General features: G+C 43.4%; 2 protein-coding genes across 6 annotated transcripts in view; one reads left to right on the forward strand and one right to left on the reverse strand.

Moving 5' to 3' along the window:
- Nucleotides 1-8,576, forward strand: part of b3gat1b (beta-1,3-glucuronyltransferase 1 (glucuronosyltransferase P) b) — a 50,461-nt gene extending 41,885 nt beyond the window's left edge. For all 3 annotated transcript variants that reach the window (XM_085174901.1, XM_085174899.1, XM_085174900.1), the window contains 3 exons: nucleotides 1,857-2,153; nucleotides 2,499-2,604; nucleotides 7,145-8,576. In XM_085174901.1, the coding sequence (XP_085031027.1) occupies nucleotides 1,857-2,153; nucleotides 2,499-2,585 (384 nt within the window). In that variant the 3' untranslated portion in view covers nucleotides 2,586-2,604; nucleotides 7,145-8,576. The remainder of the gene's footprint in view (nucleotides 1-1,856; nucleotides 2,154-2,498; nucleotides 2,605-7,144) is intronic.
- A 274-nt stretch (nucleotides 8,577-8,850) lies between these two features.
- LOC146509402 (beta-galactosidase-1-like protein 2) overlaps nucleotides 8,851-25,614 on the reverse strand; it is an 18,064-nt gene continuing 1,300 nt past the window's right edge. The window contains exons 4-20 of one of the 3 annotated variants that reach the window (XM_085174875.1): nucleotides 25,584-25,614; nucleotides 25,140-25,248; nucleotides 24,965-25,057; nucleotides 24,802-24,883; nucleotides 24,672-24,736; nucleotides 24,503-24,587; nucleotides 23,176-23,313; nucleotides 22,918-23,001; nucleotides 22,733-22,848; nucleotides 22,492-22,638; nucleotides 18,575-18,646; nucleotides 18,379-18,457; nucleotides 18,189-18,276; nucleotides 17,994-18,105; nucleotides 16,968-17,084; nucleotides 12,091-13,026; nucleotides 8,851-9,179 (exon numbers count right to left, since the gene is read on the reverse strand). The exon at nucleotides 25,584-25,614 is cut by the window's right edge and continues 65 nt beyond it. In XM_085174875.1, coding sequence (XP_085031001.1) covers nucleotides 12,940-13,026; nucleotides 16,968-17,084; nucleotides 17,994-18,105; nucleotides 18,189-18,276; nucleotides 18,379-18,457; nucleotides 18,575-18,646; nucleotides 22,492-22,638; nucleotides 22,733-22,848; nucleotides 22,918-23,001; nucleotides 23,176-23,313; nucleotides 24,503-24,587; nucleotides 24,672-24,736; nucleotides 24,802-24,883; nucleotides 24,965-25,057; nucleotides 25,140-25,248; nucleotides 25,584-25,614 — 1,505 coding nt within the window. In that variant the 3' untranslated portion in view covers nucleotides 8,851-9,179; nucleotides 12,091-12,939. Of the gene's footprint in view, nucleotides 9,180-12,090; nucleotides 13,027-16,967; nucleotides 17,085-17,993; nucleotides 18,106-18,160; nucleotides 18,458-18,574; nucleotides 18,647-22,491; nucleotides 22,639-22,732; nucleotides 23,002-23,175; nucleotides 23,314-24,502; nucleotides 24,588-24,671; nucleotides 24,737-24,801; nucleotides 24,884-24,964; nucleotides 25,058-25,139; nucleotides 25,249-25,583 lie in introns of those variants that run through there. The other 2 variants (XM_085174876.1, XM_085174877.1) reach the window with 2 other exon arrangements.

Genomic DNA, 25,614 nt, shown 5'->3' on the forward strand with positions numbered 1-25,614 from the left:
TCTGGTGTCACGGTTCGATATTTTTTCGATACAAAAAAATGTTCATGCCTTTTTAATTTGTCATTTATTAAAATTATAAATATATATTTTAACTCAAAAGTACAGTTTTTAAATTTAATGTTGCTGAAATAACAAAGTACTAAAAAATAAATCTATCTGATGGAGAAATCACTCATCTTTGGAAAAGAGAGTTTATTACAGAGAAATGTCTCTTTCCAAAATAAAAGCTATACTATACGCTTCTTCTGGGCTATATTCTCAGCAGCATATTAAACATATCAGGTCCCCATAAGGAGAATCATGTGCTAACGGCTGTCTAAATGACTCGGGTAAAGTTTGTAGCATGCCTGCTTGTTGTTTCTGTCTGCTTCCACTTGTCTTTGCACTAGGATGATGTCGACGTAAATGTGCGGTCATATTCGTTGTGTTCCAACTAGTGCTGTCAGCGTTAATCTGAAATGACGTTAACGCCACAACACGGCAAATCTCCGTTAACGAGCTACCGCGGATCGCCCCGTGCGTGGGGCTGGACGGCGTCAACACGTTAACGAGCTAACTGCGCTAACGCACTAGTTCCCACCAATGTAATTGAGCATTGCGTGGCACATCCAACATACTGTTTTACTTTTGTCCATGACGCGCTTACCTTCAGGGTCATACGTCACATGAAAACCAAAACAATTCCAAACGCCAGATCTGAATGAGGGTGGGGGAGGTTCAATTTGCCATGTTGCAACAAGCTTAGCTTCTGTCTTGCTAGCTTGCGCTGTGCTCAGTGGATCTGCACTCGACAGTGCAGCCTAGGCGGAGTAGTCGAACGCAGATCCACTGAGCTCTCAACACAGACAGCATCGTCAGAAGAAAAGTTGATAAAATAAATTAAAAAATTTGTATTGTTCAATACATATGCGTACCGAACCGAAAGCACTGTATCGAACGGTTCAATATCGATACGAGTATTGTTGCACCCCTAATATATATATATATACACATACACACATATATATGTGTATATATATGTATGGATATGTATGTAAGGAAAAAATGTGTATATCTCAAGTAATTGATGAAGGCTTGCAGAAGGTTACTGGCTTCTGTTATGTGTGAAAATTATTGCATAGAGGTTTCTGCACAACAAACAGGAGAAGTAAACGTTCTCAATGTTTTGTGTTGCTACACACTTCACTGCTGCGTAGCTAGTGAAAGTGTCTGCAAACAAGCTAGCATTTTCCATGTTACTACAAGCAAATGTAATAATATGTTAATAATAAGCAATAACAAAGAGACTTTCAGTACAGCTTTATACTCTTCTTTATAACCAGTTTCACACTAGCAACTGCCAGAAACCGCACCCTACCTGTTGCAGAATGAACACTTTTACTTTGGCAACCAGTGACTAGCAGCAGGTCAGCGACTGTCTCCAGCCCTGCGTTTTTGGGAGCTTTAGCAAACTGTTTCTTTCAGCAACTACTAACAACTGGTCAGGGAAGTGCACATTTTTCCCTAGTGACTGGTGATTGCCAGATGGTCGCCGACAGGTCTGTGCGACTTGCTTTAAAACTCTTATATTTTCTAAATGATGATTCCATTAGAGTCAAAAAGCAACTAGAGGACAGTTAGCGTGTGCATTAGCACGTCATTGACAAGCGCCATCCTGTGCTCATTGCAGTGTCCTCAGCTCTAACTTTTTAAGTCCTTTTTCCAAACACCAAGTTTGTGACGCTGATTTCACAAACTGACATCATACTACATCTATCTTTTACCATCTGTGATCTTTAGCTAAATCTAATCTTTTGTATGGGTTTTTAAATGACTTGCATAAGTGGTTTATTTCTGTGTCTGTTTTCAACTAACAGATGCGTTCCACTAAAAAGGTGTCGGTGTGGCCCGTGGCTTTTGTGGGTGGCCTGCGTTATGAGTCACCCAAAGTAAACACCTTGGGGAAGGTGTTTGGCTGGAAAACTGTATTTGACCCGCACCGGCCCTTTGCTATCGACATGGCTGGGTTTGCAGTAAACCTGCAGCTCATTCTGTCCAAACCTCAGGCTTATTTCAAGCTGCGTGGGGTAAAGGGAGGATATCAGGAGAGCAGCTTATTAAAAGAGCTGGTCACTCTCAGTGACTTGGAGCCTAAAGCTGCTAACTGTACTAAGGTAAGAAAAGGAGGCTTTCTATATGTTTAAAATGTCATGCAATGCCAGTGAAATGACAATGAAACGAGCTGCATCTGGAAACGCTGGTAGAATAAGAAGACGAGTCTTAGGATCTTGTGTTGTCAGAAGAATTTGTTCTTAAAGTCATTAAACTGTCAGCTTAGCGCCAACCCTTTAAGCTCAGAGGCTCATTTAAATATGTTATGTTCTGCGTCTGGATATTGTGTAGCAGGTATGAGGCAGCCTATTACCAGCAAACAGCATTTCTAGCCAAAATGTCTGTATTAGTATCTCATCATATTGAGTATTTTTTTTGCTTGTCCATGCCTTTCTCCTTACCTCTAGGTATTAGTATGGCACACGAGAACAGAGAAGCCTGTGCTGGTAAATGAGGGCAAGAAAGGATTTACAGACTCTAACGTAGAGATATGACATCCTTCACGTGACACAGGTAATAACGGAGATTTAGAAATGCAAATTACTGCATTTCAACACAGTGATTACTTTGGGTGTGCGGGAATGGAAACGCAACTTCGAACCCAAAGAATATGGGCACCCAGAATACACACCTAATTTGAAATGAATGAACTTTTGTATGTAATACATTTTCAAAGCAATTCATTTTGTCTTAGTGGACCATCAGTGCATAGACCAATAGTTCACCAGGGGTTTTAGTCATAGTTGCCACTATAAGACTTTAATGATAACTGAGCAGATTGCTAATATGGCTATCAGACTGGCCGCTCCCTGATTTCCAGAGGGGCTGCCGCATTGGACGTCTGCCCAAGTATCTCGGCGTGGGTCTGGCACGAGAAGCTTGTGACCCCCTGAGGTTGGGTTTGTGACTATGCAGCAATTGCTCCTTGTTAACCAGCTAACATTTACATGCTATTTCAGCCAGATTAACATTTATGATAACTTATCAGTACCTCATTGTTGTTCTAACAGAAGCTGTACTGACCTCCAGAATTCTTCAAACTGTTGTTCAATGTTGTTAACGTCACCAAGTTTGGTTGCTGGAGAGGAGAGGAGCTGCGTGTCTGCAGCGTGCTGTGTGAAGTTATGTCAAATAGAAACGGCAAAGAGTGCACTGTTGATATTGATACTATTGCAAATGAGCATCTACATTTTTAGTATCTATTGGTATCTGAGATTTTTTTTTATGACAGCCATAATAGAAACCCTGTTTCTAGGTCAAGTATCTACTTTGTTGGATGAGGCTTTTCTCTTAGCTCTGCTGTATTTTAATAAATTCAAGCTCCCAAATAATATTCTGCCCCTCCAGATTGTTATCAGTGCCATTCATGACGAGCACATTTTTCAGCTTAAGTGTAAAAGTGTAAAAGCTCCTGGTGTCCTAACATCAGATATTTGAATTCTTCAGAAAGGAGTCACCCTTGTGTAAACTAAGATTTCAATGTACCAGTTAGCTTCAGCATTAGGACTTCGTACATGCTGTAACATTTTAATTATTAACATGTGTTGTTTGTAGGCACGTCTCAGACATTGTTTTGGGTTAAGATTGGTCTGTTTTCAGTGTCTTCTTACTGTCATTGATAGTTAGACCTATATTGTGTCTTAAGGTTACGAGATGGTGACAGCTGTGATTTCAATTTTTAGTCTTTATGAATAAGTCTGTGGAAACAGTTGACACATTCCTGCGATGTTGATGATTTAGTTCCTCATTTTGGGTCATATTAAATAAAACTTTAGTCTATTTGGCAAAATACAGGACTAACCACTTTATGAAACTGTGCACTAATGCAGTTTCACAGTCACGGCAACGGCAGAGAATGCTCATTTAGAGGTTGCAAAACAGAAATTCAGCGGCTGTGGACGATGTTACGGGAAGTCAGATTTTGTCTTAAATTTGCAATAAATTTGGTTTTCTAGAATTTTTGCAGCTACTGAGACAAATGTGTGATACATAACCATAGTTAAACAGAAGTAGTGACCTGGATGAGCTCCCTTCTCTTATATTTTCCCACACGTGAAATCACAGATATCAGAGGTTGTTTTAAAAAAAATTTTTATTGAAATGAAACACATTAAAAAATCACATGCTGTATGAAATATTTAAAATATATAAATAAAAACAGAATTTAAATATTTACTAATATTTTTCAGAAACTCTCAGTTTAAATATTTGATATGTTTTCTGAGTTCTATTGTGAATAAAATATGGGTTTATGACATGCAAATCAATAGATTCTGATTTTATTCACATATTAAACTGTAATATAGTATAGTTTGTTCTTTGTTCATATTTTGCTTATAGAACTCTTTTGAGTTGTAAAAACTATTCCCACAGAAATATCTTGAAAGGCTGTTTCTTCACATTTCTCTTAAAGCTTTCACACTACTGTTGATCACTGAAGTTGCCTTGATTATTGTCATGTTGACCTTGGTTCTAATGTGGGTTTATAACTTTTGGGACATTGAGCACCATAATTATTTTGACATTATACCCTCCAACGTGGTGTCATAGTTCATTCCATGGGGCTTTGTATGTCTTACACTATTTTTCTCAAACAAGTCAGACAACATATATTAAACACAGGCAGCTGACTGTTTTCTGCTGTCTACAGCATGTAAAAATGTTCTATTCACATTCAGTGTGACTGAAGTGAAAGAGCCAGTGTGTCCATACAAAAGAAAAGTATGATGTGAATATGTGAGTGGAGTGTCAGAAACGAAACGAGGGACGCAGTGTCAGCATATGTAACAAAACCACTTTTCATTTACCAAACCCAGGTTACTGAGCTGAGAGTAAACGTATGGTCTAGACTTTTGTATGAGTGTTGTTCAGTTTGTATTTCTGACTGGGTAGACTTTCAGTAAACAAACGTCAGATGAAAATTATTGTCACAACAAAGTCCCTGAAGCCATTTCTGATCTCTCTAAAATGGATAACCATTGACTTTAGCATAATATGAAATAATGTGTATTTACTGTGGGAAATGTGGATCTAATCTGAAAGGTATCCATATTTTTATTTTTATAGTTTTCCTTTTGAGTTTAGATGCATGGCCGATTCTCTGATCTATATCTGTTTCTACCTGTGCTGATGCTTGCATGGCTAAGCTAGCCAAGCAGAAGTAAAATGTGAAGCAAGACAGAAGGATATACTCACGCACACCAACGAGCGCTGCAGATGTAACAAAAATATGTTGACATCAAATAGTATGTTGTTTGAAATCTATATGAAAAAATTACATATCTAGTTTTTCAAACATTATTTTGTTTTCCTTTTTCATAATGTTAGCCAATTGTTCTAATTCGTGTGTGATTAGCCTTAGTGCCCTAGAAATCATTTTTATATACAACTGAAAAGGACTCGCAAATATGTTTGAGGATAATACCTCAACTTTATGATGAATTGCTAAGTCCTAAATTTGATGCCAGTGGTTGGTTTAAAAAAAGCCCCTATGAGCAAGCACTTGGCAAAAGTAGGGAGGAAAAACTCCCTTTTAATGGGAAGAAACCTCCTGCAGAACCAGGCTCAGGGAGGGGCGCCATCAGTGATTTGTTCACAGGGACTAACACAGTCCCTGAAAGAAAATAACAATAAACATGCAGTATCATGAGAGAAAATCTTGAGAGAAAAAAAAGATGGGGAAAAACTGCACGCATAGCGTTCTGGATAGACCCTCAACTACAGAGTGTTGTATTAAACATAATGACATAGGTAAAATGAAGGTTGGATGAGAGACTGTCAGAATAAAACAGGAAACATACTGAGATGCAGACTAAAACACACAGGCTTGACACTGGGACCAGGGGAAGTACAGACATGCATGCACATAACAGGCAGGGAAGACATGGAATGAAACACAAGGAGGGGAACATGGGAACAGGAAAGGGAGACGAGCCACAGGAAACATATACAAAGGACTGACAGGCTCTCACAGGAGATACAAGAGGAACCTAATGCAAGAAACCATAAACAAGGCTGACTGTAAAACTTTAACTGAACTCGTCCTTAAAATAGAAAAAGTGACAAAAACACAATAACTTCAAAAAACCCTGATACATAGCACAGTTTGTCCAGCCAACATCTAAGAAGGCTGTCCAGCATACGGTGACATGGTATCGCAGACACCACGCAATTACTTTTCAACCAAGATTAGATAATGAGAAAGACGATCAGCTAATGAACATTCAGCAATCATTTAAATGGTGAATGTTAGCTGGCACCACAAAAGTCCTAATTTATTGCATTTAAATGAACACTCCTTCAGGTGTTGTTGAAACAGCTTTGTCGCATAAGCCATAAAAAGAAATCGATTGAAAATATATGCAAATCTGGTAATAATTTCACCATTATTAAAATATAATAATGAGAAGAAGAAAAGATGGAACGTTGCCATTCTTGCATAATAATATCAGCCATCTCCATCTTTTTCAAACATAAAGCAGACTAATAATTACCGCATGTTAATATGTGAATCATTTGCACTTGTGAAAATTACAGGTTTATAAAAATAAACCTGTAACTTTTATAAGTGATTTTAATGTCATATTTATGATTCTTTACGAGCATCTACAGACAAATTCTCCGAGGTAATTCTTTTCCATGCAGTGGCAAAATAACAGCCCTGTGATAGACCACTGAGCCTGTCTCTTCCCCTACATCAGCTAGGATGCAGGCTCACATGGATCATTGGACAAGTTATGGATTACTTATAAAAACAAATTAGTTACAAGATTAGAAACAGGTCATTTAAAGCCCGTGCACACAGATTATATTGCTGTATTTTTTTAAAGGGATTATATACAAACAGTGTTTGGCAGAACCTGTAATTAACAATCTGAGGTTTCCCATTGTAATTATGACACATGGAAGTCAGTTTGCATGCTGGAAAGTTGGGAGTATGATATTTTGAACATCATATTGCATTGATAAAGCTTTACATGGCCTCTATCATGGCTAATAATTCATTTCTTGTTTTCCTGATTGCACTTATTAAGTGTAAACTTTTTTGTTTCAGGGGAGGAATGTTTCTACTGAGCTCTCCCTGGATTCAAACCAACCTGAGCTCCGAAAAAGCAACAGTCACGGTCAAAAATATTACCAGGACGCAGCAGCTGTATTTCACCACAGCTTAGCATGAAGCTACGCGTGTCCAGCTCAAGAGGCAGAGCAAAGCCATGCGTGCTTGAGCGACCACAGAGTATCAAAGCACAACTGCACAAAAACGTCTGGTGTGTTCTGGAGCAGCACCGAAAGGAGTTTGCCACCTGAGGTCTCCTCTGAGATAAGGGATGTCACATGACTTAGCTGCAGGAAGAGATGGTACAGCAAGCAATAAAGAGCCTTGTGAGCGACGTCAACACCAGCCAACCATCCAATCAGGACTGAATGGGGCCCTTTTGTTTTGATGCAAGCTGGCTGTCGGGCAAAGAGCTGCACAGGGAAATAAAAGAAGTCCTTGTTTCAAGAGAGTCAGCACCGACTGTTAGACAGCACTGATGGGATCTGAGCCCTCCCCCTTTTTGTACTGTACAACAGTGAACCCAGTACTAATTAGGAGCCCTGCTACTTTTGAACATTTGCGCACACTGAGCTGTCACACTGCTCACAGACACACATGCACACAAAAACATGGAGCAGTGGCTTATTGACAGCAGCGTCCTCTCTCGCATTCATTTACGACAAGCTTAACGTGCTGTAACAGCGCTGACATGCACTCATATTTAAAAGAGGATCCAGTATTGCTGTTAGCCTGTCAAACTCAAAGACTTCCTCATAAGCTAATTAAGACTGCACTGGGTGAAGGCTTCTTAGCAGTTATTTATTGTTTCAGAGTAATTTGTAGCATTGGTGTGTTAGTCGTGAACAGTGTGAGAGTCGATGGAATGTAAAGCCATTACTCTGAGAATCAGAAGTGCATTCTTTCAAATAGCTGTGTTATACATTGTAATTATTCTCACCGTGGATGGAAGGCTTGCGAGTAATGAGTTCACTGATTTGCAGTAACACCACTTAAGAATGCAAATCTTCTGTGTTACTTTGTATCGTTTTAAGAGTTGTCAGTTCTCAGTGTTAATTTGCAGACATTTGAAACATTCAGACACTTGAAACATTGAACTTTGACTTGACTAGATTGGGGTCTGATGCTACTGCTATGTTGCTTGTGTTTCATTTGACAGCTGCTCAAACTACTGCCTCATGAAGCTGATTTTTGCTTTACAGACCTAAGATTGCAGTAACTGCTACTTGATGCATACTCAAGAATATTCACAAAGGCAATACAGATTTCTGACACACCTGCCACAGCCAGACTCCCTAAAATTGTTACTCTAAGACTGTAAATTCACAGGTAAGAACGTGATCATTGCTTAATAATTCTGCTGTATGTGTAAAGATTTATTGTAAATAAAGGTTCTGTATGTACATAGGTTTAAACTGCTCCCATACAATCGTGACTCTGTCTTTGATTTAAAGAGTCATGTCTTTCCCTCTCTCTCTCTATATATATATATATACATATATATATGTCCCTCATCCTATTCATGTAGCCCCTTCCGCCGGGGTTATTGTGTAGTAGCATTCCAACAACGCCCTGTTTTTGTCTCTTGCCCACCGATGCCTTCTTGTTCCAGTAGCCCACTTCTTGTCAGGGTGCCCTGGTTCCTCAACACCTGACGCGGACCTTGTTGATCCGGGCGACGTCCGAGCCGGCATGCCTTCATATTTATCTGTCTCGCTCATGTCTGCGGTAGGCTCGCTTAGCATAGGGGGTCTAGCCTTAGGACCCTTACTGGATACAGACGCCCCAGGCGGGAATCAAACTTGCGATCCTCTGTTCCAAAGGCGTGTAGTCTAACCACTACGCCTCAAGATCCATAGAGGCTGGGGTCTATCACACCAGGCAAGACCCCAGGTGCAGGCTGTGTAAAGATGCCCCAGAGACAATCCAGCACATAACAGCAGGGTGCAAGATGCTAGCAGGCAAGGCATACATGGAACGCCATAACCAAGTGGCCGGTATAGTGTACAGGAACATCTGTGCCGAGTATAACCTGGAAGTCCATCCATCCATCCATCCATCTTCATCCGCTTTATCCGGGGCCGGGTCGTGGGGGCAGCAGCCTAAGCAAAGAGGCCCAGACCTCCCTCTCCCCAGCCACCTCCTCCAGCTCATCCGGGGGAACACCAAGGCGTTCCCAGGCCAGCCGAGAGATATAATCTCTCCAGCGTGTCCTGGGTCTGCCCCGGGGCCTCCTCCCGGTGGGACATGCCTGGAACACCTCACCCAGGAGGCGCCCAGGGGGCATCCTTACCAGATGCCCAAACCACCTCAGCTGGCTCCTTTCGATGTGGAGAAGCAGCGGCTCTACTCTGAGCCCCTCCTGGATGGCCGAACTTCTCACCCTATCTCTAAGGGAGATGCCAGCCACCCTTCGGAGGAAGCTCATTTCCGCCGCTTGTATCCGCGATCTCGTCCTTTCGGTCACTACCCACAGCTCGTGGCCATAGGTGAGGGTAGGGACGTAGATCGACCGGTAAATTGAGAGCTTCGCTTTTACACTCAGCTCCCTCTTCACCACGACGGACCGGTGCAGCGTCCGCATTACTGCAGCTGCAGCCCCAATCCGTCTGTCGACCTCCGGCTCCCTTCTCCCATCACTCGCGAACAAGACCCCGAGATACTTGAACTCCTCCACTTGGGGCAGGACCTCATCCCCGACCCGGAGTGGGCACTCCACCCTTTTCCGGCTGAGAACCATGGCCTCAGATTTGGAGGTGCTGATCCTCATTCCCGCTGCTTCACACTCGGCTGCGAACCGCTCCAGTGCGAGCTGGAGGCCCTCACCCGATGAAGCCAACAGAACCACATCATCCGCAAAAATCAGAGATGAGATCCTGAGGCCACCAAAGCGAAAGCCCTCTGCCACTTGGCTGCGCCTAGAAATCCTGTCCATAAAAATTATGAACAGAACCGGTGACAAAGGGCAGCCCTGGCGGAGCCCATCACCCACCGGGAACGAGTCCGACTTATTGCCGGCAATGCGAACCAAGCTCTTGCAACGGTTGTATAGGGATCGAATGGCCCGTAGCAATGGGCCAGACACCCCATACTCCCGCAACACCTCCCACAGGACACCCCGAGGGACACGGTCGAATGCCTTCTCCAAGTCCACAAAACACATGTAGACTGGTTGGGCAAACTCCCATGCACCCTCAAGTATCCTCGAGAGGATGAAGAGCTGGTCCAGTGTTCCGCGACCAGGACGAAAACCGCATTGTTCCTCCTGCATCAGAGGTTCGACTAGCGGACGAACTCTCCTTTCCAGCACCCTGGCATAGACTTTCCTGGGGAGGCTGAGGAGTGTGATCCCCCTGTAGTTGGAACACACCCTCCGGTCCCCCTTCTTAAAGATGGGGACCACCACCCCGGTCTGCCAATCCACGGGTACTGCCCCTGATCTCCACGCAACATTGCAGAGGCGTGTCAGCCAGGACAGCCCTACAACGTCCAGAGCCTTCAGGAACTCGGGGCGGACCTCATCAACACCAGGGGCTCTGCCACCAAGGAGTTGTTTAACTGCCTCAGTGACCTCGCCCCCAGAAATTGGCGGGTCATTCCCCTCATCCCCAGACTCTGCTTCCTCCTTGGAAGACGCGTCAGTGGGATTAAGGAGGTCCTCGAAGTATTCCTTCCACCGCCTGACAATTTTCTCAGTCGACGTCAGCAGCGCTCCGCCAGCACTATACACAGTGCAGGTAGAGCACCGCTTTCCCCTCCTGAGACGCCTGACGGTTTGCCAGAACCTCTTCGAGGCAGTCCGAAAGTCTTTTTCCATGGCCTCTCCGAACTCCTCCCACACCCGAGTTTTTGCTTCAGCCACTGCCCGAGCCGCATTCCGCTTGGCACCAACCACCTTGCGGCCGCAGCTCAATGCAGCAGCTTCGGCAATGGAGGCGCTGAACATGGTCCATTCGGACTCAATGTCCCCCGCCTCCCTCGGAATGCTGTTGAAGCTCTGCCGGAGGTGTGCGTTGAAGATCTCGCGGACTGGGGCCTCTGCTAGTCGTTCCCAGCACACCCTCACTACGCGTTTAGGTGCACCAGGTCTGTCCAGCGTCCTCCCCCGCCACCTGATCCAACTCACCACCAGGTGGTGATCAGTTGACAGCTCAGCCCCTCTCTTTACCCGAGTGTCCAGAACATATGGTCGCAGGTCTGGTGATACGATTACAAAATCGATCATCGACCTACGGCCTAGAGCGTCCTGGTGCCACGTGCACTTATGGACACTCTTATGTTCGAACAAGGTGTTCGTTATGGCCAAACTGTGATTAGCACAGAAGTCCAATAACAAAGCACCGCTCGGGTTCAGATCAGGGAGGCCGTTCCTCCCAATCACGCCCCTCCAGGTCTCGCTGTCGTTACCCACGTGAGCATTGAAGTCTCCCAGCAGGACAACAGAGTCTCCAGGTGGAGCACCTTCCAGCACCCCCCCCCCCAGGGACTCTAAGAAGGCTGGGTACTCCGAACTGCCACTCGGCGCATAAGCGCAGATGACAGTCAGGACCCGTTCCCCGACCCTAAGGCGCAGGGAACAAACCCTCTCGTCCACCGGGAAAAACCCCCACGTACCGGCAGCAAGCCGAGGGGATATTAGAATACCCACCCCAGCCCGCCGCCTCTCACCAGGGGCAACTCCAGACTGAGACAGAGTCCAGCCCCTCTCCAGGAGACTGGTTCCAGAGCCCAAGCCGTGCGTAGAGGTGAGCCCGACTATATCTAGCTGGTACCTCTCAACCTCACGCACTAACTCAGGCTCCTTCACCACCAGAGAGGTGACATTCCTCCCGCAGGCCCACCACCCGCAGGAGGCGCCATAGGGGTCGGGTGCATTGTGTGCCGGGTGGCGGCCAGGAGCGGAGGCCCTGGCGGACTGACCCCCGGCTGCCAAGACTGGCAACCTGGAAGTCCCAAGGTCAAAATGGGAAATGCCCCCAAGGGTGGTGGAGAATGACCGAGCTAAGATCCTGTGGGACTTCCAGATACAGACGGACAAAATGGTGGTGGCTAACCAACCGGACATAGTGGTGGTAGACAAACAGAAGAAGACGGCCGTAGTGATCGATGTAGCGGTTCCCAATGACAGCAACATCCAACAGCCCTTGGTATCCAACAATACCAAGGGCTCAGAGAAGAGCTCGAGAGGATGTGGAGGGTGAAGGTGACGGTGGTCCTCGTGGTAATCGGAGCACTCAGTGCGGTGACTCCCAAGCTAGGCGAGTGGCTCCAGCAGATCCCGGGAACAACATCGGAGATCTCTGTCCAGAAGAGCGCAGTCCTGGGAACAGCTAAGATACTGCAGGACCCTCAAGCTCCCAGGCCTCTGGTAGAGGACCCGAGCTTGAAGGATAAACCGCCCACAGGGGCGAGTGGGGTGTTATGTATGTGTACATATATCTATACGCCCATTTCACCAGAGTTCTAAATTCGCTTTTCTTCATGGATGTAGACACAGAGATTTCATAATGTGAGGCAACTGCACATAAATCATATTTCCTTCGTACATCAAGCTGTTATAAAGTAGGATTAGCTATAAAATCTACCAGACTAAACTGTGCCATATTCAAAATGAATCCCCAACGAGCCCCCAATATATATGTAGGTGACATTTATTGGATTTGACAGAATTTATTGTTTCCCTGTATTTCAATTCCTCCTGATGTGATAAGCACATAGTAATATAAAAGAAATGCAAATTTTACATACATTCACACATAAACACAAACATTGGAATTGTGACGTGATGTTGGTCACTGGATGTCAGCAGCCATGCCAAGATCAGCCTCATCCTCAAAGTGGACCTTGAAGTCTCCCTCTTGTTCCTCAAACACAATGACCTAATTTTTGAGTGTGAAAAAAACACAGACAGGTGTTAGAGATTTGTTTGGTTTTTGCAATTTTAGTACAAAAATACATTAACAGTACAGCAGTTTACAAAGCTAGAGCCAGCAGATATTTAGTATAAAGAGTGTGAAGAGTCGCCCAGAAGGTAACAAAATCATGTTACAAGCAAATATGAATGAAACGTACAACAAACAACATGTAAATTAGCGATGGTGATCCTAGGCTGGGCTAAGCTATTGGAAGCCTTGGAAAACCTAAACACGTTAATATCGTCGGTCTTCTCGTCTAACACTAGATAAGAGAGAGCAAGTAAGCAGTGTTAATTTTGTAGACCAATAATTTTCATCATATTTTTCGTCAACAACCTTTTTTCTAACAAAAACAAGACAATAACTACATAAAAGCTAAAGTCACAGGGACAAAAACTATGATGATGTCTATTGACTCTTTCATCAATGATTAAAATGGGATGAAGATATTATAGAGAGAGAGAAAAATCCAATCAGGACTAATTTAGTTGTGTAGAAAGATGGGACGAGTGGGCGTGATCCAATCAGAAGCATGTCCTTGTGCCATCACTTTAGATACAAACATATGGAAACGGGGAAAATAAGACACATTGTAACCTGTGTGGCACAACTTTCACTATTTTTTTTTTTTTTTTTTTTTTTTTTTCTTTTTTCGCCTGTCCCATTTGGTTCTTTAGCCGTCAGAATTGTTGTCTGAAGACCAACAAGGATACCCAATGGATTTATTTTGCCAAATGGATCATCATGGCATTGCCGTATTGGTCCATTTGATCGACCTTTGTTTTTATTATTTATTTTATTTTCAGTTGTTACAGACGGGACAGACATGAGTGAGGGATAGGAGAGGGAGAAAGAAAGAGGAAGGAAAAGAAAAACAGAAGGGGAGAGGGACAGTGAGAAAGGGGGGAAGAAAAAATATCTCCGGGATCACCTGTTGAGAGAAAAAGAATAGAAAACAAGCAAAAAACAAAACAAAACAATGCAACATACTATACACAACACCATCGCATTAATCTAGCTAAGTGAAAACAGCAGTAAATACTAAATATTGAATGTTGTTGTGCAGCACGCAGGACAGACAGCGCACAATGTGCTTTGAAGTAGCAGCCAAGAAAGGTGTGATTTAAGTCTACGAATAGTGAACACCCATGTGCACACCTGTGTGGATCGGCGCGCTTGTATTCAAATGGTTTCCCCATGTAATGGTCTGCTAGAGGATGTAGAGAGCCATAGCCCCGTCCCCCAGGGCATGAAGCAGGCATGGAGGAGATCCAGGCCCCAGACATCCAGAGGCCCCAGAGTGCAAGAGCCCAAGGAGGACCACCGGAGGGGCATCCGTGCCACCTTCATGGGAAGGGCTGAGGATCCCCAGATGAGGGGTCACCCAGTAGCCACCGGGCAGAAGCTAGAGGGGGCTGCACTGGCGTGCCCGCCGGCTCTGCCGGCAGCCAGCTGTGCCAGAGTGAACCGAGCCGCAGGCACAGAGGCCGGAGGCCCGAGGGCCCCCCGCGCCCCGGAAGAGGCCTGACCGAGCAGCAGGCGCCAGGCCCCGCCAAGTAGTCACCGGGAGTGAGCTGGTACATACCTGAGCGCCCAGCCCCGGACACCAAGAACCACCAACGCACCGACCCCTGAGGGCATCAGTCACCGGCAGGGAGTGTGGTGAGGGGAGATAGGCCTCCACACTTTGGAGGGCCTTGGAGTTCCCAGAGAGGTGAAGTCTAAGACCCGACCTGACATATAGACACAGACAAACAGGCACACACAGACACAGACATGCATTCCCACCCTCATGCACACATATACAAACACTCAGCACTCACCCAACGCAGGAATAAACGTAAATGGACATGTACACACAATCACACTCCCCAAACATACTCTATATCCCGGGTCCAGGTATCCTCACCCCCAGAGATGGAAACGGCACCCAGACCCAAGAGATGTTACCCTTCCCTCCGGGGTGGAGGCAAGCAGACCGCCCCAGGCTCCGCAGCAGCAGGGAGGCCAATCGGACAGCCAGCATCTCTTCCCAGCCCCCCCGCCCCGATGGCTAGCAGAGAACAGGGGTGTGTTAAGACCCCATACCTCCCTCCTCCCGCTCAAGTGTAGTGTTGCTGCGTGTTGCTCTAAAGTGTATTTAAAACAAGGGAGAGCATGGTGCTGCTGCCAGAGAGCAGCAGGTGTTAGCACGGCCCCTCCCGAGAACCCTCAATGTCTACATGGATTTAAAATTGAGAGGTGGGCACCGGCGCCAGAGGCAGGTTTGAATACACAGACCGTCTACTGGACGCCGTTAACGTGCCCACCCTCAAGGCCCTATATATATATATATATGTGTGTGTTATGAGAGTGTAAGTAATGTGGATGTCTAAGTTGTGAGATAAAATTGAGGCACAGGTGGCCAGAAGAGGACAGAGGGGGGGGGGAATGTCTCCCCTGCACCCTGGTGACACACCCGCACCCCAAAGCCCTACCTGTGTGGGTGGGTGTGGTGGAGCGTGAAGAGGGAGGCAGACGGGGATGGGGAGGAAAAGAAGGGAGGGGAGGGTGTCCCTCCCTAGGGCCAGCTCCCCCGCTGACCCCAATATGCACCCCCGTCCTCTGGTATCCACCAAGGCAAGGGAGCCCAGGCCCATCCAGACCGGGGCCTACGGCAGCAACACCGCCAAGCCCCACAGGACCCGGGGCAGCCCACTCTACCCCACCGCAGAGGAAACTGTACCCACCCCAACATTCAATCATCTCCCAGACTACACAAGACACAGACACCCAGGTTAAGTTTATTCTCCACCTCTCCTATGTCTCTCCCCCACCTGCAGAGTGGACTCCTGCAAAGATGGAACAACCTCCCTGCCAGTTCAAGAGCCCCCCGGTTAGGCCGATGCACAAGAGGCCCCCTGCACCAGGGCTGAGCCCCCGTGCACCCACCCGCCCACAACCTCGGCGACTTTCACTATTACAACACTTTAACAACTATTACACTTCATGTTTCAGTCAAACTACAATTTTTACTCTGAGTATTGCTATCAGTCTCAAGTAGTTATGACCAGATGGTGACATCATGGTGGCTGCAACCATCTTTTACATAAGTCTATATTCTGTCTTATACTTTTTTAAGAAATTCTTTGTCATCTATTTCCTATTCTAGCAAACCTTTAAACCAATCATCTTTCTGCCTCCACATAGCATCATTGCCGATGATCGATGAAGCTATGTGGAGGTTTTTTGGAGGACTGCACGCAAGCACGTCTGCTTTGGCTGTGTAGTTAAAGACCTACAAGAAAGGACACAAGCGCTGTACCATTTTGTATTTATGAGAATAAAAAATATTCTAGAATATTAGCCTAAAAAATTGTGTTGCTCATCTTTTGTTTAAATTACTTTTTCAAACGTCTCCTAAACACCAAACATTCAGTTCTTCTGCTGTAATTCTTATATGAAATGATAATCGCCTGCATCCAGGGAAACAATCATACAAAGCCACTATTGCAAAAGCTAGCTTAGTATATAAGCAAAAAAAGAAAAGAAAATGAAGCAAAACAAAACACAAAGGCTGAATTTGTTTAACAGTAAATCAGGTCACGGTTGTCAGATACAGAAACAAAAGCAATAATCAAAATCCTTAATTAAACTAAGGAGAAAAAATGTGACAGACATTTACATATTTGAACTTTTGGGATCAACAACTCATTAGAACCAACATTACAAACACCAACAACAGCTGTTTACAATCATACTGTGACAGCAGATATCAAACTACAAGCTCGTTTTATTAAAATGAGCTGTTCTCCGACCTGAAGGATGCATCCACGGACTCTGGATGTAGCTGTAAGCGGAGCTCACACAGACTAACAAAGTGCTACAATCATCACAATTCATCATTTGTTTCCAAACAGCTATACCTGATTGATTCCACTATTGAGAAAAGGACCTGGGAGGTAGAGAGTCTGCTGGGGGCCAATGGACCAGTAGCGCCCAAGGTTCAACCCATTGATAAACACAACACCTTTCTCCCAGCCCTGCGGATCCCAGATACATACATTTATTAAAACAAATTAAAAAATAAGTATAAACACACCTGGCTTCTTTATGTATGTTTTTAACATATTTAGACAGGAAACATTTGATTTTAAAAATGCCGCAGACAAAAGATGTTTTATACTTGAGGGACAGCACAAATGGTAATTCTTCAGTCCTTCATTGAATAAGATTACCAACAGATCTCATATACTTCTGTTTAAAATAAAATAAATTGCACCCACAGTATCAGTAGCTCATTTTGCCCCCATTGGCACTCCTGGTAGGAGTTTTGTGTACGTCCACCAGTACCTGCTTTCTAAACTCTCTTCCCTGTAAAATTACTTCTACTGCAAAAATCGGTTTAAATGCCCATTCAACATTTCAGTGACACTGAAGGTTTTATTATTTTCAACCAAGTCAATGCATGACCTTCCATTTCTTCTTTCTGAGCCATTCTTTCACGAATGTGCTTCAGATCATTATCCTTTCAAAAACGTCCACTTTCAGCTCACTTTTCAGATAAACGGATTCACATTACTGTATATTCAAGCGATGCTGAAGAATGCAAAGCTGAATCAATGCCGGCAAGCTACCCAGCGGTGAACTGGCAGTAATTTGATTTTCTTTACAGTTAATTTTGTTATTTCAAATAATTTGAAGAGCTTTTTATACCCTTTTCCAGATTGAAGACTCACAGGCAGACACTTCAATAGGATAGAGCACAAAAGATCCTAATGACAGACATTTAAAAGTCAGTTTCCACCTGCTACTCCACAAAGAGGTTTCAGTCATCGGAATTCTTCTAATTTATTGGATTTCAAGGTGTAACAATGTGATTAGTCTTTTCTGTTCATTTAAATGCCATTTACTTATTTTTAACATAGCTGTTTATGTTCATGTTCACTTACTGGCAGCTTCACAAACGTGTCACTTGGATACCCATATGCAAACAGTCTGCCCATGAAAAATCCAGGGAAGCTGGGTGTTTCAGAAAGACTTTTCCAGGGTGCGTAATAAAGACTGAAATAAGGCCACATCAAACACACTATTACAGACAAAAGCAAGTAATATGCAGCGTATTAGATTTAATAAAGTCTACAAACCTATCAATGAAGCTGGGTTTCATATCCAGGCTGTATATTGTAAAATCTCTCAAGGGGATATTGTTTAATAAAATGTCTCCCACCAGTCCTGCAAAAACACAAATCGAAATTGGCTTGCCCTCTACAACCTGATTGCTCGAGTGATTTAAAAGCAGGCAGAGCGATGAACAGCAAATTTTCAGTCAGTCACCTTTACGTTGCTTGTCAAGCTCCCTTCCCTGGTGAACTCGTCCACAGTTCTCCACCAATAAACTCAAAGTACGACGTCCCTGTAGGGATCAATCACATTTATGTTTTTTGATCGTTTTAACAGCCAGACAGCTGCTCGCCAGCATCCATCACACTGAATGAAGCCTTTCTCTTCACTGTTCAACTTGATGTCATACCTTACCATCAGGAACCGCCAGCTCCAGACTCTGGCGCTTGAAAAGGCCAATGTAGCTTCTGTCTACAAACACCTGGAGTAAAACACATTAGTGTCAAATAACTGTAGTAATTTAGTTTAAACTGTGTCCTGCTGAAAGGCACCAGAGCAACGCTCCACCCCTTTTTCTTTGAAGAATGAAATATCCTCTCAGGTCCAACCTGTCTGACCAATTTGGCACTCAAACCCATAAAATTACCAAATTCCCTAAATCCTACATGAGCCTCGAACTCACTTTCACTGTTTTCCTTTTCCCTGGGACTCGAACCCAGTACTTTTACTTATAAACTTCATCATCATTACTTCAACCACAATTCTCATGAGATTTTCACCAAAATCAAAACAGACATTCACCAGTAATTTCAGTGAGTAGGCTTAAATTCTTTCATGTCCAATTTGGCACATTTTGGAAATAATTCAACAGGTATTAGTGCCTTACCTTTGGATAAGCCGGCTTATGCCCACTCACTTTGACCACTGATATTCATGCCTGCCCGTCTGACCACCTCGGACCCCGGATTTCTCTGTCCAAGCCTCCAACTCACTCTCCCTCCTCAATATTGAACCCAACACCTCTTAAGCCGAAGTTTAATTGGTTGGTCCTCGCTTTAAGAGCATTTCATGCAATAAAACTGGTAAAGACAGCATGAGTGGTCAAACCTGTCAGTTTAATATCTCAAACCTGATCTACTAATATCTGGGCCAGTGCTAAACCCTCTTTTAGGGCTTACCAAAAAGTGTCAGTGCTGTAGGGCAAATTAGCATGATGATGCATTTACAAAAGTGTGTCCATGGAAGTAGAATGATCATAGGGTGATGCAAACAGTGAGCTATCTTTATATCCAAAGATATAAAGGCCATTCTTATATTTTGCTTGTTTTACGTTATTGTATTTTGCACAACTCTGTTGCTTGTGAAGCTCGCACACAAGAATTTCACTCACATGTACTGTACCAGTGTACCTGCACATGTGATGTGACAATAAAAGTGATTTGATTTGAGATGCAGTCAGCTCATTTTAGTAATTACCTGACAAGAGGTGTACAAATTAGTGTCTAAAAATAAAGGCCTTTGATGAGGGAGTGCAAAAGAAGCGAGTGAGGGTCTGACAAAAATAATACAATTTAAGCTAATGCTGTACACACGGTTCTTTATGAAAACAGTGTGACTATGTAGAGAAATGAAAAGAAGAGGAAGAAGAATCTGGATGATTTTCTATGGGGTGAACTCATCTGTGAAAGTGCTAAAACTGTGTGAGTTTGAGGACTAAGCCTCAGGTGGACCTCAGGATTTATCCAGAGGAGAGCGCCGTTATGATAAACCATAACCTCGTATAAACCTGAAACCATGGGACCTGCATGATGTGCAGAACAACACTAAACATTATTTACCAGAGAGATGTTTAGATCTCTATGTGTGTGACTAAAAACACTGTTCAGTTCACTTCTGTTTGGTTTCAATTAAACAATAGACTGAAAGGGAGTCTGTAAGCATGCAGGTCGAGGACAGGGCCAAGGTTTTAGCAGTGTGCTCAGCTTTGACTGATCCAATTAATGCTTACTTTAATAAATATCTAGCATTATATGTTATATATATAAACAATGGTAATTTGCACAACTGCAATATCCAGACAGGTCAGGAACTATAATGGAATTACAAGATTTTGTAATCCAATGAACTGTCTGAAGATTTTCTGCACACCGTAGGAGCACAAACCTCTGATTTACACAGTGGAATAGTTTGTCATAAAGCAGTCCTCCTCTGGCTCAATCCTGCGCTGCACCTGAGCTGTCAGATACAGCTGTGGCTGACATTAACTTTGAGAAAATTGGTAGAATTTAAAATTCACCAGAGAATATGTGAGGGAGAGAAGCCCATCAAGTGTAGAGACAGAGCGGACAACTATCCCACAGGAACAAATGAAAGTGAGAGAGGAAAAAGCTGGAAACGACATCCACGAGCAGAGAGCTGTAAACCATACATAAGAACCCGTGAAGATGGTCAGACAGATGAGTTTAGGTTTATAGACATTTGATCACATTTGTTCAGTTGTTGAATAAGCAGTGTTGGGGAGGTTACTTTTAAAATGTATTCCATTACAGATTACAGAATACATGCCCCAAAATGTATTCTGTAACGTATTCCGTTACGTTACTCAATGAGAGTAACGTATTCTGAATACTTTGGATTACTTAATATATTATCATGCTGTTTACAACTACATGAATGTACTATTGCTGTGATTTATTACTGTTACTGAAGGTCCGCGGCTCCGAACCGTAGTAAAGGGACCTCTGGCTAATACGGTGGGTTCTGTGTCGGCTCGTAGCTGAAAACTAGCTTTACTTTGTTGTCTGGGTCAACTTTGCTTGCGAGAGACAGAGAGAGGCGTTGAAAGGCTGCTCCAACTGAACTTATTGTTTTTGGAGGAAAACACGAACACGGTGTACAGTCGAGTCTTAATAGCTTACTTACAACTGGGCTCGTCAGGCTCTCTTCTTGGCTGCAGTGGTTATTATTATATTTACATGCTTCCAGCTCCCGTTTCTGCTCGATGACAGCTCATACTTTTCCTTTTTCTCCCTCCCTCGCTCACAGACACATAACGTGTATGGCAGTCCATTCTCCCTGCAGCACGGACTACACTGCCCATGATGCTACATTCTTTAGAGCTATACCTGTAGCATTCTGCCTATTAGCTTAGCACAACAACAACAACAAAAAGGCCTCTCTCACCCAGGAAACACGCAGAGAGAGCGTCACCCTGTAACCATGGCAACCGTAACGCTGCTGCCTGGAACAACAGAACGTAGCTGTCAAACAAAACCCAAACAGTCCTGACCCGCCACAATATGAAACAGGGAAGTACCGCCGTGTAATCCATTTATTTCAACAAAGTAACTGTATTCTAAATACCACCTTTTTAAACGGTAACTGTAACGGAATACAGTTACTCATATTTTGTATTTTAAATATGTAACGGCGGTACATGTATTCCGTTACTCCCCAACATTGCGAATAGCGTAAGCAGTTCTGATGTCGAACTGAAGTAAGCTGTTGGTAAACAATTTACAACTGAAATATGTGCATGCAGCATTTAATGGAACTACAAGATTTTGTAATCTTGAGTAATAATGAGCGAACTGGACAGAGTCACTGTTTCTCAGTGTTTTTGCTCTGCTAAGACCTCAGTCAGGGCCAAAGTGGCAAACTCTAGAGGAAAGTGTATAAAATGTATATATTCCCCAACATGTGCTAGCTGACCACTCAGAGGTAGTGTTTGCAGACAAGTCGACATCTCAGTACAAACCACAGGTGGCCCTGGCAACAGCGACCAAAGCAATCACAGCACTCAGGTAACTGGTTACCATGAAGTCACTGATTGTCTTTTTTATAGCTTATACTGAACAGCTTAACAACAACAACTCACAGCCGGCTGCGAAATATAAATTTTCTTATAATGACCAGCAGTTGTTAACTTGTCTGTTGGCCTGTGTGACTGATGTAAACGAGGTTAACTCTCCTCTGGCTCCTGCTTTATATTTGATCGTTCAAATTTTCAGCAAGAAGGAATAATTTTGTTCTTGCAGGGTTTTTTCTAATTATTTCTTTATTTGCTGTTCATTTTATGAACAATATCAAAAATGTTTAATGAATGAGCTATTAGGAGGATATTTTTAACCCTTGGACAGAGTCTGGTTAGCTGTTTTCCCATATTTGCAATTTTTCTATGCTGACTATCTTATGCCACTAGATTTATATTTAACAGACATATATCTTTTAGCAGCAAGTCTAGTTTTTAATAAATTTGTTTTCAGAAGCTACAAACACATTATGGAAGCTATAAATCATGCACATGTATAGTGTGCATTAACTCACCAGGGCACGGTCTCTGACATTGTCCCCCGACTGTAACAGCCCTCCCCTCCTGATGATAGTCTCATACAGAGTGTAGCCATAGGACTGTCCATTTCTGCTGTTCACGGGTAGATTTTCCATGTTTACTGGTTTGGCGGACTTAAATGGCTGCAGAGACAATTGAAACAGTTGAACTGTCTGAAAAGCTAAATTGTTTACACTGCAGGATATGTACGTTACAGATAATCTCACATAAACGTACTCCTTCTGTGAAGCTTAAAGCATCCCATAATGAAAGGTGCTGGTACATGATGGCTGGTTCATAAGCCTCCCTGTAATGCAGGACTGGCATGTCTGGGAGACTGTCAGAGCCTCCTGCTGCACAGAGAGGCAAAGAGGTCAGTAACTGAATGTAATAATGTGCTGCATATCTCGTGTTTTTCTTACTGTTTTTGTATCGAGAAAGTAAATCCCTGAGAAGATGGTACTTTGAAGTGTATTCCCCAGATTCAGACAGAGGAGCGTCATAATCTGCGGAACATCAACAGTGTGCGAAAACTGTCATTTGCTGCCACCTGCTGGGTGTTAAGGTCAACAGTACAGAACATTTTCCAGCTCTCACACGGCAGTTATTAATCACTCAAACGTCTTTGTGAATTTGCATGAGAGTCTATTTGAGACTGAGCACAGTACAAAGGAACCAACCATAGCTGGGCACTAAAGCTCTGTATGAGGGATTGGCGAGTGCTCCGCTCATGAAGCCAAAACTGGATCCTCCGTGGAACATGTACAGGTTGACAGACATGCCTCTCCTCAGAATTTCCCTTACAGTGGATACCATATCTGACAAGAAATGAGACGTGTTCACAGTGTTTAGAGTAATGGATTCATGCAAATACAAATTTTGAATCCCGAAACTCTTCTGACTCATTTTCTTAAATACGTAAGTGACTCATTCAAAAGCAGCATGACCCTGACATTTGCATGTCCACTGTGGGCATGTAGCTGCCATTTCTCATGCAAAAATCTACACTGGGGTGAGAAAGAAAACACATTTACAGCAGTTTAGAGGAACTGGAGATAGAGTAGCACTAGTGAAAAAGATGAATCAGAGGGGACAGACAATGACGCTACCCTTTGACTGGTTTTACTCATATACTGTATGCATTTCTTTCAAGGGTTAGTAAAGTATTCGTAAAGTAAGAGTATAGATTTCTGTATCCAAATTTCTTTTCACAAGCAGGTTTTCCATGTTTACTGGTTTGGTTGATGTAAACGACTGTTTTTAAAACAAATTCGCTTTAACCTCCTAAGACCCGAACTCTTCCACGGCATGCATTTTTAATTTCTCTTTGATATTTGAGCTGATTGGGGCCCGATGAATGTGAAAACAAAGAATTACCAGATTTTTTTTTTCAACCTTGTTTTTGTTTTTAAGAAAAATAAGAGCCACATATGAGGATATTCATTTAAAATTTCGATAGAACAGTAGCAGTATAATGTCCTCGTAAGTGGATATCAGGCCCATGTAGAGCAAAATTGAGTATTTTAGTCTAAATAACCCAAAATGTGATGTCCCCATATGTGGACGCCAGGTCCTAGGAGGTTAAAGCAGTAATTATAAGACAAAAACCCAACAGATTTCAATTTCCAAATTTGGTTTCTGAAGCAGGAGATTTAGACCGATTTGTATTTCACTGCACAAACTGCACACAAATGTAAAAAACGAATGAAAGACCAATAAAATAACTACATGCAATGATTTCCACAATATTTTTCTTTACATTTTATAAAATATAAGAAGAATTCAATTTGCACAAGACGCTTTTTGCCTGTTTTTTTGCTAATGTAACATCACTATGTAGCAATGGCTTCCATAGATACTAAGAGAAGGATGTGTATGCTTCTTTTACCACCTCGCTGAATTATGATTTTTACTCCCTTGAGCGACACTCCATTGTTAGACCACCCAGGTTGATTATAAATAGCAGGGGAGCAACATGCCACTAGCAGCACAGAGAACCCTCCTTACCCTCTGGGGGCAGCACATGGTGGAGCTCTCCCCAGATATCATACCAGCCGGTCCAGTAATCCATCACCATGGTGGGGTTGTTGGGCTGAAAAGCAGCGCACACAGTCAGCTTGCATCTGCTTACTGTCATCAGTGATGGATACAAGTGATGTGGAAAGGTGAGACTCACCTGGATAGCCGTCAGCTCCTGGATGTTTCTCTGATTTAGCTTCTGAAGCTTCACTGTCCTGAGGGCTACACGAGATTCGGTTAACCGTGTGTGTGCATGTTTATGTTTAGGTGTGTGATTATTAATATACCTCCATCCACACCCCCAGACTTTAACGCTTTGTGCTCGTCTGATGTGAGCAGCAGTTCGCTGATCCCTCTGGATTGCAGAGCCTTTCAAAATAAAACACAAAGGAAGAAGTGAAAACAATCCTATTGATCCGTTCTATGCCATCAAGTTTCATGTGTAGTCACCTCTTTAATGAAAAGCATATAACTCTGATCCTTTGCAAAGGAGCCATACTCGTTTTCCACTTGCACTGCGATGATTGGACCTCCTTTCTTGAACTAAAAAAACACAAACAAGCATATTTTTTTAAATTAAAACGATTAACAGACTCTGCTTCAGCTGGTATGTTTCCAGCCTGACCTGCAGTGGAACCAGTTTTGGTATCAGCTTGTCAAAAAAAGTGTTGACAGCCTGAATGAACCCTGGGTGCGTCGTCCGCAGTCTCATGCTGCTGTCCTGGAGGAGCCAGCTGCAAAGACATAGAAAACATGCTCAGTTAACACAACAGAGCCACAGTGAGTCTAAAATACTGGACAAAGCTTGAGACACTGAGCCTTTACTTTAAACAAGATGCGACTCTTCCACCCTGATTTCATTCAGAAAGCAAAAATGTCACTTTGTGCGTTAGATCAAGTAACTCTTGTGCTGTCCGGTTAAATTCACTTAAATGCAAAAATCTATTTACTCAGAACAGGCACTGAACAGACTTGCAGTTTAAACTAACCTTTTCGTACCATATAAATATACAAACAAAAAAATTCTGAATTTCTACATAAACCTACATACAGAGAACACCGTGACTACCTCGGCAGTCCTCCTAGGTCCAGCTCAGAGG

The sequence above is a fragment of the Neolamprologus multifasciatus genome, chromosome 10 (genome assembly GCF_963576455.1).
Source record: "Neolamprologus multifasciatus chromosome 10, fNeoMul1.2, whole genome shotgun sequence".
In the NCBI taxonomy this organism is placed as follows: domain Eukaryota; kingdom Metazoa; phylum Chordata; class Actinopteri; order Cichliformes; family Cichlidae; genus Neolamprologus; species Neolamprologus multifasciatus.